A 14,128-nucleotide genomic window follows, 5' to 3' on the forward strand; every position below is an offset into this window, starting at 1 on the left:
CTTCTGGATCTATTCATGGAAACCATTTGTTTAACAATAGAAAGAGTCAATAAACCCTTTGGGTACTTTTGAATGATCTTTCTCCCCTCCCCCCCCCCCCCTTTCCACAAATCAGTCCAAACGTGTATAACATTGGCTTGGTTTCCATTAAAAAGCCACAAAATGTTAACACTAGAGGGTTTCTGAGGGCTGGGCCTCCCCGTGCTTTTGTTGAGATTTCTTTTGTCGTCTCTCTGGAACAGCAAAATACTTGTTTGTCTTTTCGATTTCAAGGAAAGAGGGAAGAAATGTATCGCACATTGTTTGCATTTGCAAATGTGGGGTTTGGTGACAGTTTCTGTCTTGGAGAAAGACCGTTTGTGAAGGCTGGAGTCTATTTTAAGTGACTCCGAATCCACTGGAGTGTACTGAATTGTCAGGGCTCCCCTTTCTTCCTGTCTGCACAGAAACTGCTGTCCCATACACAGCCCTCCTGGGGGTGGGCCCCCGGGGATGGCTCCTTCCTGGACACCCGCTTCGCCTTCTTCCCTCCCTCCCTCCCTGTCCCCCTCCACGCCACCCAGCAGAAAGAAGTTCTTTAACTGACAGAGAAGTCATCCCTTCTGATTTGCAAATGGGTAGCAAAGCCAACGTCAACATAGCACCGTGCATTTACGGAAGGTTCTAAACAAAAGTTTTCTCCTGGAAGCTGAACCAACCACTTTACCACAAATTAGTTACACCAGGGGTTACTTAACCCTGAGGGGCTCTCCTTCCGCAAACAAAACAGAACAACAACAACAACAACAACAACAACAACAAACCTGTAAGCTCATATTTACTTTCAGTGTTATCACAGCATCCTGACTTTCAGGGCAAAAACTTTTTTCTTTCACTTTTATTTAAAAAACCAACCTACCGACCCGTGGCTCTGACTGCCACTGTATCCTGTCTGGGAAAAGTTTTCCACTCCAGCCTCCCCCCCCCCCGCCCCCCCCACACTGCCCCCCTCCCGCCACGAGCCAGTTCACACACAGGTGGGAGGCTGGTCAGGGATTTCGTATTTCCCCAGATGCGTCTTTTGGGGATGCTGGCCTTTTTTGTAAATCCCACTGTTGGTGATCACGCTGGCCGGTTTCCTCCTGCTCTTTGTCTTGAACCTGCGGCTGCAAACGTTCTGCCAGGACTGCAGGGTCTTGGACGTCCAGATCCACATGCCGCTGGTGATACCCACCACCAGCAGCATGAAAATCTTCACCATGAAGATCTCCACGGCGGGGATGGAGGCGGCCATCAGACAGTCCAGACTCTTGGTCTGGTTGTTCGTTTTGCACGTGTGCTGGGTGGCCAGGACCTTCCAGTACTCCATGTTGAGGCGCTCGTAGAAGTAACAGGCGATCACACAGGTGGCCGGCACCGTGTAGAGCACCGAGAAGACCCCGATTCTCACCATGAGCTTCTCCAGTTTGTCCGTGTTCTCCCCGCCGGTCTTCATCACCCTCCTGATGTGGAAGAGCGCCACGAAGCCGGACAGAATGAAGGAAGTGCCCACCACGAGGTAGCAGGCCAGCGGGATGAGCACGAAGCCGGTGAGGGCGTTCACGTCCATGCTGCCCACGTAGCACACGCCGGTGAGCTCGTCCCCCGCCACCCGGCGCATCACCAGGATCAGGATGGTCTTCACCGCCGGGATGGCCCAGGCCGCCAGGTGGAAGTAGCTGCTGTTGGCTTCGATGGCCTCGTGGCCCCACTTCTTGCCCGCCGCCAGGAACCAGGTGAGCGTGAGAATCACCCACCACAGCGAGCTGGCCATCCCGAAGTAGTAGAGGACCAGGAAGACGAGGGTGCAGCCGGTGCTCTCCAGCCCCTCCTGGATGACGTAGAGCTGTCCGCTGTCGCGGTCGCAGGCGATGCTCTCGGCGCCGGCGAAGAGGCGGATGAGGTAGCCCACGGAGTAGACGCAGTAGCACATGGAGAGGAAGATGATGGGGCGCTCGGGGTACCGGAAGCGCGCCGGGTCGACGAGGAAGGTGAGCACGGTGAAGGCGCTGGAGAAGAAGCACAGCACGGCCCACACGGCCAGCCAGACCACGGCGAAGCGCTTGTCGCCGCGGCTCCAGTACACGTCCACGCCGGGCGCGCACAGCGGCGCGCACGCGGCGCTCTTCTCCACGTGGTGGAACTTGCCCGGGTTGTCACAGCTGGCGCGCCCCGGGCCCGCGTCCCGGAGCGGGTGCTCCTGCGCGCTGTGCGGCCGCTGCGGCCGGAAGAGCGGCGGGAACAGGCCGGAGCCCCGGGAGGGCTCGTCCGAGCCGTTGTTGGGCGCCTCCATGCACAGGTAGTTGGGGTCGTTCTTGTTGGGGAGCCTGCTGCAGTCCAGCGAGTCGGGCCACTTGAAGTTGAACTGCTCCATGATCGGGGAGCACTTGAGCCGGGCCTGCTCGCACATGACCCGGCAGGCGGGGATGGGGGTGGAGACTTGCTCGGTGCACATGGGCGCGTACAGCGAGCACAGGAAGAAGCGGAGGTGGCCGTGGCAGCCGTACTCCACCAGCGGCGCGAACTCGTGCAGCTGGATGGCGGCCTCGCGCTGGTTCTCGTGGCCCATCAGGTTGGGCATGCGGGTCATGTTGTAGCCGATGTCCTTGCACATCGGGATCTCGATGGCCTGGCACTTGCCGTCGCCCGGGCGCTCCGCGTCCATGGAGCTGATGGCGGCGCACGAACCCATCACCTGCAGGACCAGCCACAGGCGGGGGCCCGGCCGCGGCATGCTGGCGTCGGAGGTGCCCCGGCGGGGAGGTCGCCTCCCCTCAGCGCCGCCGCTGCCCGGCTCGGGCCGCGGGCCCCGGCTCCCCGTCCCCGCTCGGGCCCCCGCCCATGCCCGCTCGGCCGGCCCGAGCGCTGCGCTCCGCGCCCCCGGCCTCGGCCGAGGTGGGGGGCCGCGGAGGGAGGGGAGGGGAGGGGTGGGGAGGCGACGGGGAGGGGACGGGGGAGAGACGGGCAAAGTTGGCCAACAGTACCGGGAAGCGCGACGGGCCCCGGGCTCCCGGCGGGCGGCGGCTCCCGGCCGCGGCAAACTTTGGGCTCTTCCGCGAGCGCGTCCGGGAGGCCGGCGGCGCGGGGCGCACGGTGGCCGGCCGGCTGGCGGCGCCTCCTCCCTCCCGCGCCGGCCTCGCCGGGCCCGGCCGCAGCTGCTCGGCGCCGCGCGTCCCGGGCGGAGAAGACGCGCAAAAGGCGAGGGGGGGCGGGGGGAGCGCGGCCGGGCGGCGACAGGCCCCGCCCCCCGGGCGCGCGCCCCGCCCCCGCCGCCGCTTTGCATGAGAAAGCCGGCCCGGCGCCCGCTCCCGCCGCCCCGCCGGCCGGACCCCCCGCCGGCCCGCCCGCCGCCCCCCCACCCCCCCCCCCGCGCGCCCCGCCCCCGCCCGGGGAAGCCCCGGGTGTCCCCTCCCCCCCCCCCGCCCCCCTGCGCCGCCGGGGGGCCCGGCTCGCCGAAGTTCGGAGACGGGGCCGGCGGAGCGGGCGGGTGGTCCGCGGCGGGGGGCCGGGGGGCGCATCTTCCCTCGCCCTGACGGTGGGCCCCGGGCGGGGGGCGCTTTCAAAGCGAGGTGGGATTTGCGTTTTACAGCCCTGGCCATAAAGTGGCCCCTCGGCTTGTAAACCTGCCCGCATCCTCCCGAGGCCCGGGAGTCACCAGGCCTGCGCTCCGGGCCGCGGCTCCGGGGAGGGGCTGCCTTTGAAATTTCAAAGGGAAGAGCTCGGGGCAGGGGGAGGGGCCGGGGGAATCCGGATTTTAGGGCCGCTCCTGCGAGGGCTCTGCGGGCCGGGCGGGGAGGGGGAGGGGCGGCAGCCTCCCGGGGCGCTTGCGGGCCCCCCCCCCCCGGGAAGCGGGGGCTTGGCTTTTGCGATGACCCCCCGTCGCCCCCGACGGAGCCGCGCAGTGTAGGGGCCTCGCGCCAGGCAGGGCTGCTGAGTTCTTCTAGGCGGCTGAGTTTATTTATTATAGGAAGTCATTCGCTCGTCGGTATTTATATTATTTGGCGACTGATCTGCCCGGCCTGCGCCCTCCTGGGCCGCAGACCCGTAAGACGATGCGGAATTGGGGGTGGGAGGTCGCGCGGCGTCAGCTCGCGCGCGGAGGGTCCCCAACTCCCGCGGGAGGCGGGGTTGGGGGGGGGGGCGGCGCGCACGCCACTCAATTTCGATGAAAGTGGAGAAGAAGCGTCCCCCTGTCTCACCCCCTCATACAGGAGCCAGTTTGTGACAAGTCACTTGGGACACAGGGTCTGCCGCCCTGGGCGTGCGGGGGCGGGGGGGGGCACCCACAGCACTCCTGGCCTCCAGAAGAACTTGCAAAGCCCGTAGTGACCCTTAAATAAACAGCTCCCCTAGGAGGTGGCCGGGCGGGTCTCTCTCCTCTTAGACGCCCTCTAGGTCAGGATCTTTTTTAAGTTCCTCTGAGACTCCCAGGATCTCGTATAGAGGGGCAGTTGGATGACTGCGGCCAGAGGAGAGGTCGCAGGAGCGGGCCTTCTTCCTCCGCCCTCCTTTCTGAGGTTTAACAGTGGAGAGGTGTGCGGTGTGGATCGCTGCGGCCCCCTCAGTCTCCCTGCCCTGCACTGGGCATCGGGGGAAGCTGGATGCATCCCTCCAGGGGAAGGCGCTGCGGGTTTGCTGGCTGTCTCTAGGAAGTGCTCCCGCGGGAGAGGCCACTGCAGGCACTCCTCCTCCCCGGGGAAGCTTTTGGTAAGCTGTGGCAGAAGGGGGGCCCTTCCTCTGAGAAGGCTCTTCGGAATCCTGGCTTTTATTTAAAACAAGTGGTACTCTTTTACAGCTGTAAGAAACTTGGGAGCTGTCACATGTCCACTTAACCACCCACCAGTCCACCTACCCATCCAGCAGCCTATCCATCTATCCACCCATCCGAACATTCATCCATCCATCCATGCACCCATCATCCATGCACCCATTCACCAGCTACCCCGCGTCCTCCCACCCACCAACCCTCCATCCATCCACCTGCCTATCCACCCATCCATCCATCCATCCATCCAGTGAACACCCAGAAGACTGAGGCTGAGGCTTGCCCAGGACCCCAGAACTAATAGGCAGATTTGTGCAGCCGGCCCTGAATCGCTACCCTGACTCTCGCTGTGGGGGTGTTGGAGGAGGCTGGAGGGAGGGAGATAGTGGAAAAGACACCTTCAACCGTGTCATTATTTCCCAAGTTAAAAAACAAAACAAAACAAAAAACCCCTGCTGCTTTAAAGGCTGCCATTCTTCTTATGATTTTGTGTTTGTTGTTGTTTGTTTAGTGACTTGTTTTAAAACCTTTAAGTTAAAAAAAAAATTCGGCGGGCATCCCTTGGCCTCTCCAGAATCTTCCTTGCCGAGGTCCTTCATCGGTCCCATTTTCTCTCCTTTCCTTTTTTGCTTCTCTCCCACAGAAGCTCTGGACGCAAGGGAGAGCCCCAAACGCCAGGAGTGGGCGTGAGCTATTTGAGAAAGTGCGTCCTAATTGATCTTTTATGTGCCATTTTAATTCAGCCATGTTCAGACCCATTATTTTAGCTATAACCACTTCAGATGGCTTTCTTCCCTCGTTTTTATAAAAATGTCTGCACCAGTGCTCCGCTCTGCCCAGCTGAGACGGAAACCAACAAATAGACGTTATTATAGATGAGAAATGAACAGCTGTGAGATAACTCTGTAACTAATAAATGAAAAGGGCCTTTCGATGGCTCCAGCTGAAAAGATATTTTATTTTATTTTTTTCCTGTGTGTGGGATTTGAGATGTGTGATCGTTAGGAGCAGGGAGGTCCCCTGCTGCTCGGCCCTGGCTGGCAACCGGCCCCCCTCTGGCAAATGTTATGGAGAATTGGGAGGAATTTTATGGCTGTCTTTCCCCTCAGCTCTTTTTTCTTTTGTCTTCTTTGAAGAATGACTTTAGACATTTTATTTACATATTTAACCATGGATGAAAGCGGTGAAAGAAAGCATTTGGGGCTGTCGTGGGAATAGTGATATGTTTAAATTAATGGAAATCTTATTAGGCCTCTAAAATTTTGAGCAAAGGTTTTTAATGAAACTTTATAATTAAACATGATTTCAAATAACATGCAGGGACAAGGAATACAATTTTTTTTTTTTACCCCAATCACCTAAAAAAAGATATCCAAGAACTACTCTTCACACACGGGCTACCTTCGAGCTCTTGCAAAAATGTGCCCCCAGAAAAGTAGAAGGTTTTTGAAAGGGACTATTTCTGAAGTCAGGCAGTATCTTGAACGATACCTAAATATTTTCGGATGGAAGGGAATTGAAAGCGAGGCAGTGACATTCCATTCTAGCAAAGGCCAAAGTATAAAATACTTTGACACGGATGTTGCTAGAAATCAAAGTTGCATCTCTTATTATTATGTTATAGTCAGTGGAACTTATAAACGCTGTGCTCGGCTCTCTGAAATGAGATTAGAGAAAACCCATATAATCTCTTTAAGATAAAAATACTGACACTTTCAGCAAGAGAAAAATTAAAGCATAGGCTTTGCACGGTACAGGCTAATTGCGAGAGTAGAGTTGTAGCGTGTCAGCCGAGCTCGTGCAAAGAAAGAGGAGAGCGTTGGGGAAGTTTCAGATAAAACGTGGCTCAGGTTGCCTCTCACTGCCTGTTCCCGGCTCTCGCGTGGACGGTCTCTCCCGGCACGTTCAGGCTTGGCGATCCCGTGAAACGAGGATTGTGGTCTTTCAACTTCCAGTGTCCTCAATGTGTGTAATTTCACCAGGAACTTTTCCAAGGCTGCTTCCCAGCAAGGGGAAAACGTGGTCTCTTTGCTGATCATTGCCTGACGTGCAGAGAGGTCTCTGATACCAGTAGGCGCTATTTCCCTGACCTCATCCTGTGGTACATTTCTGCAGAAACTTATTACCAGACTTAAAAAACAAAAAACAAAAAACAAAAAAAAAGGCAGTCAGGGAAAATTCTATTTTCTAACCCAACAGGCACCCTGGCCCCCCATTTTTCTGCCAGGAAAATACCTTTCGTCCTCTGATGTGGAACTTACTAGGGAAAAACACACTGTCTGTGCCTCCGGAAGCAATGCGGCAAATTCAACAGGCACAAAAGTTTGCACTACACCTAAAAACGCTCCTTGTAAGATGCCGGTGGGGGTGCGGAGGGCAGAGCTCCCCCAAAGCATGCACGTCGGGAAGCAGATGACTGGCATGCACTGGGTTACTCCGATACAATTTAGGCAGCTATTTTAAGGCCACTTCTCCCGAGATGTGGTTTGAAATATTACCAAAGGTTCCACGGGGTGAATTGCAAATCAGAGCATGCTTCTAATCTCCCTTTCAAGGGCCGGCTTTGGATCCCGGGCGTCTACGGGGCTCCCCACTGCTTCTGGCACAGGAGGGACCATTCAAGGAGCCAGCTCAGTCTCCTATTCCCACACTCCAAAAAACAACACCGCAGACAGACACCCTCCAACTAAATTAGATTAAACTCCTTGTTCTCCACAGCACATTAGTCTTTTCACTGCCCAAGGTTGATTATTCAGAGCCTCCTAATTTAAAGGTACAGTATTTCTTTTTCAACACAACAGCAGCAGCCACAAACATACTGGAAAAAAGGGACAAAGCCAGCCTTCGTGTAAGTGTTCCCAAATTACAAGGACATTATCTGTTTAAAATATAGGAAAGGCTTAGCACATGCCTGCTCTAAAACACAACCAAATTGACCCTTAACCTGTGACAGAACCGGCCCCTATAAGAAGGACTTAAACCCATTATTCTATATGGGACTGCCTTTTTCTTTTTTCTTTTCTTTTCTTTTTTTTTTTTTTCTAAAGAATTATATGAAAAAAAGAAATCACAGAATTCCAGAAAAACGGAACAAAAGAGATTCTAGAATGTGCGTGTGCGTGTTTGATTTTGTTCTGCGTTTTTATTCTGCACAGCTTTAAGGGACAGTCTGTTGGAAATGAATGCGTGTGATGAGTTCAAACTTCAGTTTTTGACCTAATTGTTTTGCTTCCCCCCTCCTTCCAGGCCCACCCCCCTCCCCCCTCCCCCTCCCCCCTCCCCCCCTTGCCTCGTCTGTTTGGGATATATTGATTTAATTACCCACGTTCCCATCTGTTTGCTTTCTGATTCACCGCCCCCCCCAACCCCAGAGCATTTTCACTGCCTGTCCCGGGGAGCTGGGCCACCACATGGAGGCCCAGAAAGAGGTCAGCCCCTCCCCGCCCCCCAGGGCCGCTGCCCCCACACAGGTGACAGAGGGAGATTAAACAGAGAAACCGTCCCTTGAGGGGCGGAGCGAGGACACCCTCAAAGCCTGGTCCTGCCTCAAAAAGAAGCAAGAACGAGCCACACTCCCACTTTGGACTTTGGTTGGCTGGGTCTGAAACCACATGGCCAAACGCACAGCGGCCCGAGGCCACGGTGCTGAGCTGCGTGGGCTCTGGGTCCGAATCCCCTCCACCACCTTCTCCCACATGACCCAGGGAGCGGTCCCTTTGGTCTCGTGCCTCAGTTTTCTCAGCAGAAAAATGGGCTCCGGCAGGGCTCCAGGCTCCCAGGGCAGGGGAGGATTCTGTCACAACGCACAGGGAGCACGTAGAGAACCAGGCCGCCGTGCAGCAAGCATTCGGTTCACGGTGCAGCGCTCCAGCGTCCACGGAAGGAGGGAGCGAAATCCAGAGCTGCCCAGGGTGTGACACTTGGGAGCGAGCGTCCGGGGAAAGCACAGTGTTAGGACTGAGGTAATACGAGCGGATGTTCCTGTAAGTGAATAATGAAAATGCTAGAAAATGCTAGAAGGAGCAGGAGCCAACAGGGCATCTGACGAGTGGCCAGCACTGTGAGCCTCTCCTGGGGGGTGACTCACTTACAGGCACCCCAAGCAGCCTGTCCAGGGGAGATGCCCATTTTAGAGATGAGGAACGGGAGCCTTTGGGCGTCCAAGGAGCCTGGCCAAGGCCCCACGGCTGTCAGCAGTGGGCGGGGGGCTCCGGGCTCCCTCCACCACGGCCTCTCCACAGTAGGCTCTGTGGGTCAGCCTGAGCTTTCTGCTCGGCTGGGGACCCTCTTCTGGTGTCATGTCGGCAGCCAGGAGAAAGATAAAGGCCCGGATGGTGGCCTTTTCCCTTTCCTCTGGACTGAGACGCGTCGGCCACTGTCTTATCATCTTGACAAGTGTTTCCTTATCGCTTTCTTGTTCGCGTGCTTTCTCGCCTTTGAAGGGATCCGTTAGGGTCACCAGTGAGGAAAACGAGGGTCACCAGTGAGGAAAACGTGGAGGAAACACCATGTGGGAGGTACTGGCCCGTACTGGTTTATTCCTGTCCTGGGCTGTGTGGCCTCAGGCAAGTTGCTTAACCTCTCTGAGCTTCGCCATAAAATGAGGATAATGCCAAGTCCTCCTTTATCAGGTCTGGGGTAGGAGCCAACGAGACAACTCAGAAAGCACTTACAGGTGTGTCTGGCACCGGGGTTTTAGCTGCGATGCTGAGGTCCATCCGCTCTGTCCGGTCAGCTCTTCGACGTGTCTTGGCCCGCTAGACGGCCGACGGTTTCCTAAGAGCATCAGCCGCGAGCCTTTTTCTTTGCGCAGAACCGCTACCCTCGTGGCTTCCCTCGTCTTCCTCCAACGAAACCAGGAACGGGCAGCCCGCAAGCTGGGGGGCTCTCTGCCGCCTTGGGGGCCTCCTGAAGCGGCGGCCGCATCCTGGGCGCGGACCCTCTGCCGCTCCCACGGGCATGTCCAGCCACCACTGCCACTGAGCTCCCGGCAGGGGCTCCGGGTCCTCCGTGGGCCTCTCCCCCCCTGTCCCGCGAAGACAGACACCTGCGGCCTTGCGGACAGAGGTCAAGCTTTGGCCTCATATTTCACTGCAGGAAAGAAAGTCACGTTCAAGCCGTCCGTTTGCGTCCCTCGTCGTAAACGGTGGTTCACAGGAGTGAGCACGTTTTTGTCTAGGGTCCGGAAGAGGGCAGGACAGACGGTTTTGCTGTTCCTGCCTGCATTTCACTGTTTGCCACGAAGTAAGACTCGGGAAGGTGTTTGTTCCTGCTCTGGTAGCTGAGGCCACAGACCTCGGGGACGGACACTCTCCCTCCTTCGATGACGGTCAGGCTCTCTCCCTCTCTCTCTCTCTCTCTCCTTCTCCTTCCTTCCCTCCTTCTCCCTAACACATAAGTATTACTTATAAAATCTAGTCATATAAATACTCTAATTGTGAAGCTGTCTTTCTGAGCTTGACCTTGTGTGCGTCCCCAGGACCGAGAACTGGGCCCAGTTCATGTTTTCTCAGCAATCGAACAAATGACTTTTTAAAAAAAAAAAATTTTTTTTTAATGTTTATTTACTTTTGAGAGAGAGAGAGAGAGAGAGAGAGAGAGGAAGGGCCAGAGAGAGGGAGACACAGAATCCGAAACAGGCTCCAGGCTCTGAGCTGTCAGCACAGAGCCCGACGCGGGGCTCGAACTCACGAACTGCGAGATCATGACCTGAGCCGAAGTCAGACGCTTAATCGACTGAGCCACCCAGGCGCCCCCAAATGACTTTTTCCTACGCTGCCGTCCTACGTGGAAGGTTGTGCTCTCTCCGTGGCCGGGAGCCACGGGATGTGCTACTGACCCACTTACGCACCGAGGACGGACACGTGAGGCTAGATTGGCCCCAAGGTCCCAGCCAAAAGAGGAGCCTTAGCCGTCCCCTGCCCTCAGGCCGTGGGGACGTGGGAGACCGGAGCATATGGCTGACTCCTGCTTACTCAACAGGTGTGCCAGCCTTTTAGGAAACTCCATTTAACTCCTTCCATCCTTCTACAACCTCATAAAGTCGGGGCTGCTGTCTCCGTCCCCCCAAGTGACTGAAGTGTAAAGGGGGTTGAATAAATTTTTTTTTTTTTTGAGAAAAAGAGTACGATCAGGGAAGGGGCAGGGGCAGAAAGAGAGAGAGAGAGAGAGAGAGAGAGAGAGAGAGAGAGAATCCCAAGCAGGCTCCACACTGTCAGCACAGAGCCCACCGTGGGGCTCCCTCCCACGACCCTGAGATCACAAACTGAGCCGAAATCAAGAGTCGGGCACCCAACTGGCTGAGCCCCAGGGTGCCCCAGAGCTGAGTAACCTGAGCAAGCCGTGCAAGCATCCTGGGGTCCGCGGGCCCCGCTCCCCACCCCTCGGCCCCCTTCTCCCAGTGTTGACAGAAGAGCCCGGGGATGCCAGAGCAGGGAGGTGGCACGGAAAGAGAAGGGCGGGTGGTGTAGACTCTGCAGGGGGAAAGCTGGCAGGGCTCAGCTTGTGCCCCATGGATGCGCCCTGTGACTTACGACCCGGCCGCGACGTCGTGGGGAGTGACCGCAGGAGCCACTGGGCGAGGGTTGTGAGGCAGGCGGCGGGGTGGGGGGTGCCCGGGGACTCTTCTGTGACAACGCAGTGACAAGTGGCAGCGATCTCTGTGGCCGTGCCGCCCGCTGTGTGTCACTGGGCCGGGCAACAGTCACAGCACCCAGGCGTCCCGGGGAAGGTGTGTGCGCAGGTGACCGACAGCTGCGGTCAGGAGCTCACCGCCCTCAGCAGTGCGGTCAGCCTGGTCCGGGGCGGGGTGGCAGGGTGAACGATGTGAGGTTCCAGTGGGGAAGGACACTCAGCCCCCGCCGTCGTGTAAGCCAATTCCTTGCAATGAATCTCTTTATGTATTTACAGGTTTGCTACTGTACGTTCTGGCTTCATGCCAGGCTCCTATGAGGCCCTGGGGCCAGAAGGACGGGGCTCCAGGCTCGGTCGTACGAGGTGTGAGTGGGGTAATCAGGGCCCCTCCAGGTGTGCGGACTCGGGTCCCGCACGGGACAGCCCCTCCCCCCCCCCGAAACCACACGTCCCGGCGCCGGCCTCTGTGGTTGCTCATAGACCCCCAAACCTGGTCCCCCGAATTGTGTGCCCTTGGGAGGACCCCTTTCCCAAGGGCCAGCGGCCACCTCATGGACGGCCTTGGATGCGGAGCGTTGTGTCCTCAAAAGGTCGTCGAAAGGATTTACGTGACATGATGCGTGGGAACGGCTCATGGCACCCTCCACGGTGGAATGTGTCGGAAGACTGCATTTGCTAATCACTGCAAAGGTTAAGAGTCTTGTAAGGAAGTGACAAAACCCAGCTCCAACGGGCTTCAAGCAAAGAAGGTTCCTCTGTCTGGGATAGAAAGGATGGAGCTCAGGGCGGAGGCTGTGATTGGTGCAGACCGGCTAGGATGTGCCCTTTGGGCCCCGGGGAGGAGGGCGGACTTCCGGGGGAGCTGGGTGTTGGCCAGCGAGGGAGGAGGAGAAAGGGTGGGGGACAGGCGTCCATAGGGTCTGCTTTGGCCTCTGTCCCCCAGAGGCTGGTCAAGGCAGTAAACTCAGGGTGACAGCAGGTTAGCAGCCAATGCACTTTCCTCGGGGACAGTGCCCAGAAACCAGCGTCTGGTCACCGCACGGCTAGATGGTGAGCCGCTCGCTGGGGTCCGGTGGCTGCTGGAGGGTGGGGCTGACACCAGAGGAGTCTGCTTTTGACTTGGCGACGCCCCCCGGGAGGGCACACAGGTAGCTCCTTCCCCTGTGTAAACACAGAGCTGCCGGGACAGACGCCTGGCCACTGAGATCCCACCGAGGAAGACACTCGCTTCTTCCTCTTTTGGCAGCTCGGACGCTTACCTGGGGGGCCCAGGGAGCAGTCAGAGCCGGCCCGCTTATGGCCTCAGGCCTCATGGAGGAAAAGGCACCATCGACAAACGCTTTTGATGTGGTGTATGAGGCCACGTGGTCACTATGCCTTGTGAAGTGTAGGTGCTTAGACCAACGCTCTGTAGAGCAGGGCATTTCAGACCCCGATCCTAGCTTTGCAGGGACGTGGGGAATATTTTGTGCTCCCTCCTCCTGCTCCTGGTAAGACCAGGTCTGTGCCATCCGACACGAGCAGTTACTGTAAAACACAGGGACGCACAAACCGTTGGCAGAGAGAAAAATCCACCTGCCTCCTGAGCAGAAAGGGCCGCCCCCCGCCCCCCCTCCCCCCCCCCCCCCCCCCCCCCGGAAGTCTCTGATTCCTTCCCGTCCCGCTCTTAGAGGGCAAAACAGACTCGACTCATGTCGGTTTGGCCCACACCGGGCGGTGTGTGATTTGACCTGCCTGCGTTTTGGGAGCAGATCTGCAGCCTTGCGTGACTTACGGCCATCGCACCATGACACGCTGGGGCCCTCTGGACGCCACCCCGAGTCCCGCGTGACCTGCCTCTGTCCAGGCTGATTGGCGGGGGCCAGGAACTGGTGCACAAGGCAGCGTCCGAGCAGGAGCCACAGACTCAGTCAGTCACCGTTCCTTCGGTGCCTCAGCAGGTACACACGGAGCGCCGCCTCTGTGCCGGGCACCGAGTCAGGGATGTGGACTCAGCCACGGACGAGGGAGAGAAGGCCCCTGCTCCCCATGGGACAGATACTGTAGTGGGGCACACGCGATAGAGAAGATATCAAGATACGCTCAGAGCCTTCTGTGTGCCGTGAGGATGGTAAACGAGGGAAACCGGACGGAGACAGGACGGTCACTGCCTGCATTGAGGGGTGCTCAGCCGTGGCCCCCCAGGTGCACGGAGACCCAGGCAAGTGCCTGGGCGCTGGGGCTCAGAGTGCACCTTCCCGCAATTGTTCCTTGTTGATGGGGTTCCAGTAAGCACGTGACCCATTCTGGCTGCCAGTCATGAGCTAGAATGTTACTAAGTCATGGTCCCTGTCACCATTCAGGAGTCCACAAGTGGCCTAATGTAACAGTTGGGCCAGACTTGCGGGTTGGGATCCCGGCCCTGCCACCCACATGCTGTGTGACCTTGGGCAAGTTGCTTAACCTCTCTGAGTCTGGGTTTTCTTCACTGCAAAATGGGGCTGATCCTAGTAGGACTCAGGGGGCGGTGGCAAGATGTGAGGGCTAATGGCGGCGCCTGATACGAAGGGACAGGGGTGCATGGGAGGGATTTCCAGAAGAGGCACCGTTTAAAGGGCCTTCGAAAGGTGGGCAGGAGCTCCCAGACTAAGCAAGGAGCAAGGACAAGCGAGGGAAGGGAAGAGCTCACACCCAGGCATGGCGTCTCGAAGCGTCACAGCAGTATGGGGAGCG

At 57.6% G+C, this 14,128-nt stretch overlaps 1 protein-coding gene across 1 annotated transcript; it reads right to left on the minus strand.

Moving 5' to 3' along the window:
* Positions 1-1,006: 1,006 nt before the first annotated feature.
* FZD10 (frizzled class receptor 10) lies at positions 1,007-2,795 on the minus strand. The gene has a single exon (XM_042910584.1). The coding sequence runs from the start codon at positions 2,750-2,752 to the stop codon at positions 1,007-1,009; it is 1,746 nt and encodes a 581-aa protein (XP_042766518.1). The 5' UTR covers positions 2,753-2,795.
* Between the last annotated feature and the right edge of the window lie 11,333 nt (positions 2,796-14,128).

Source organism: Panthera leo, chromosome D3 (assembly GCF_018350215.1).
Source record: "Panthera leo isolate Ple1 chromosome D3, P.leo_Ple1_pat1.1, whole genome shotgun sequence".
In the NCBI taxonomy this organism is placed as follows: Eukaryota; Metazoa; Chordata; class Mammalia; order Carnivora; family Felidae; genus Panthera; species Panthera leo.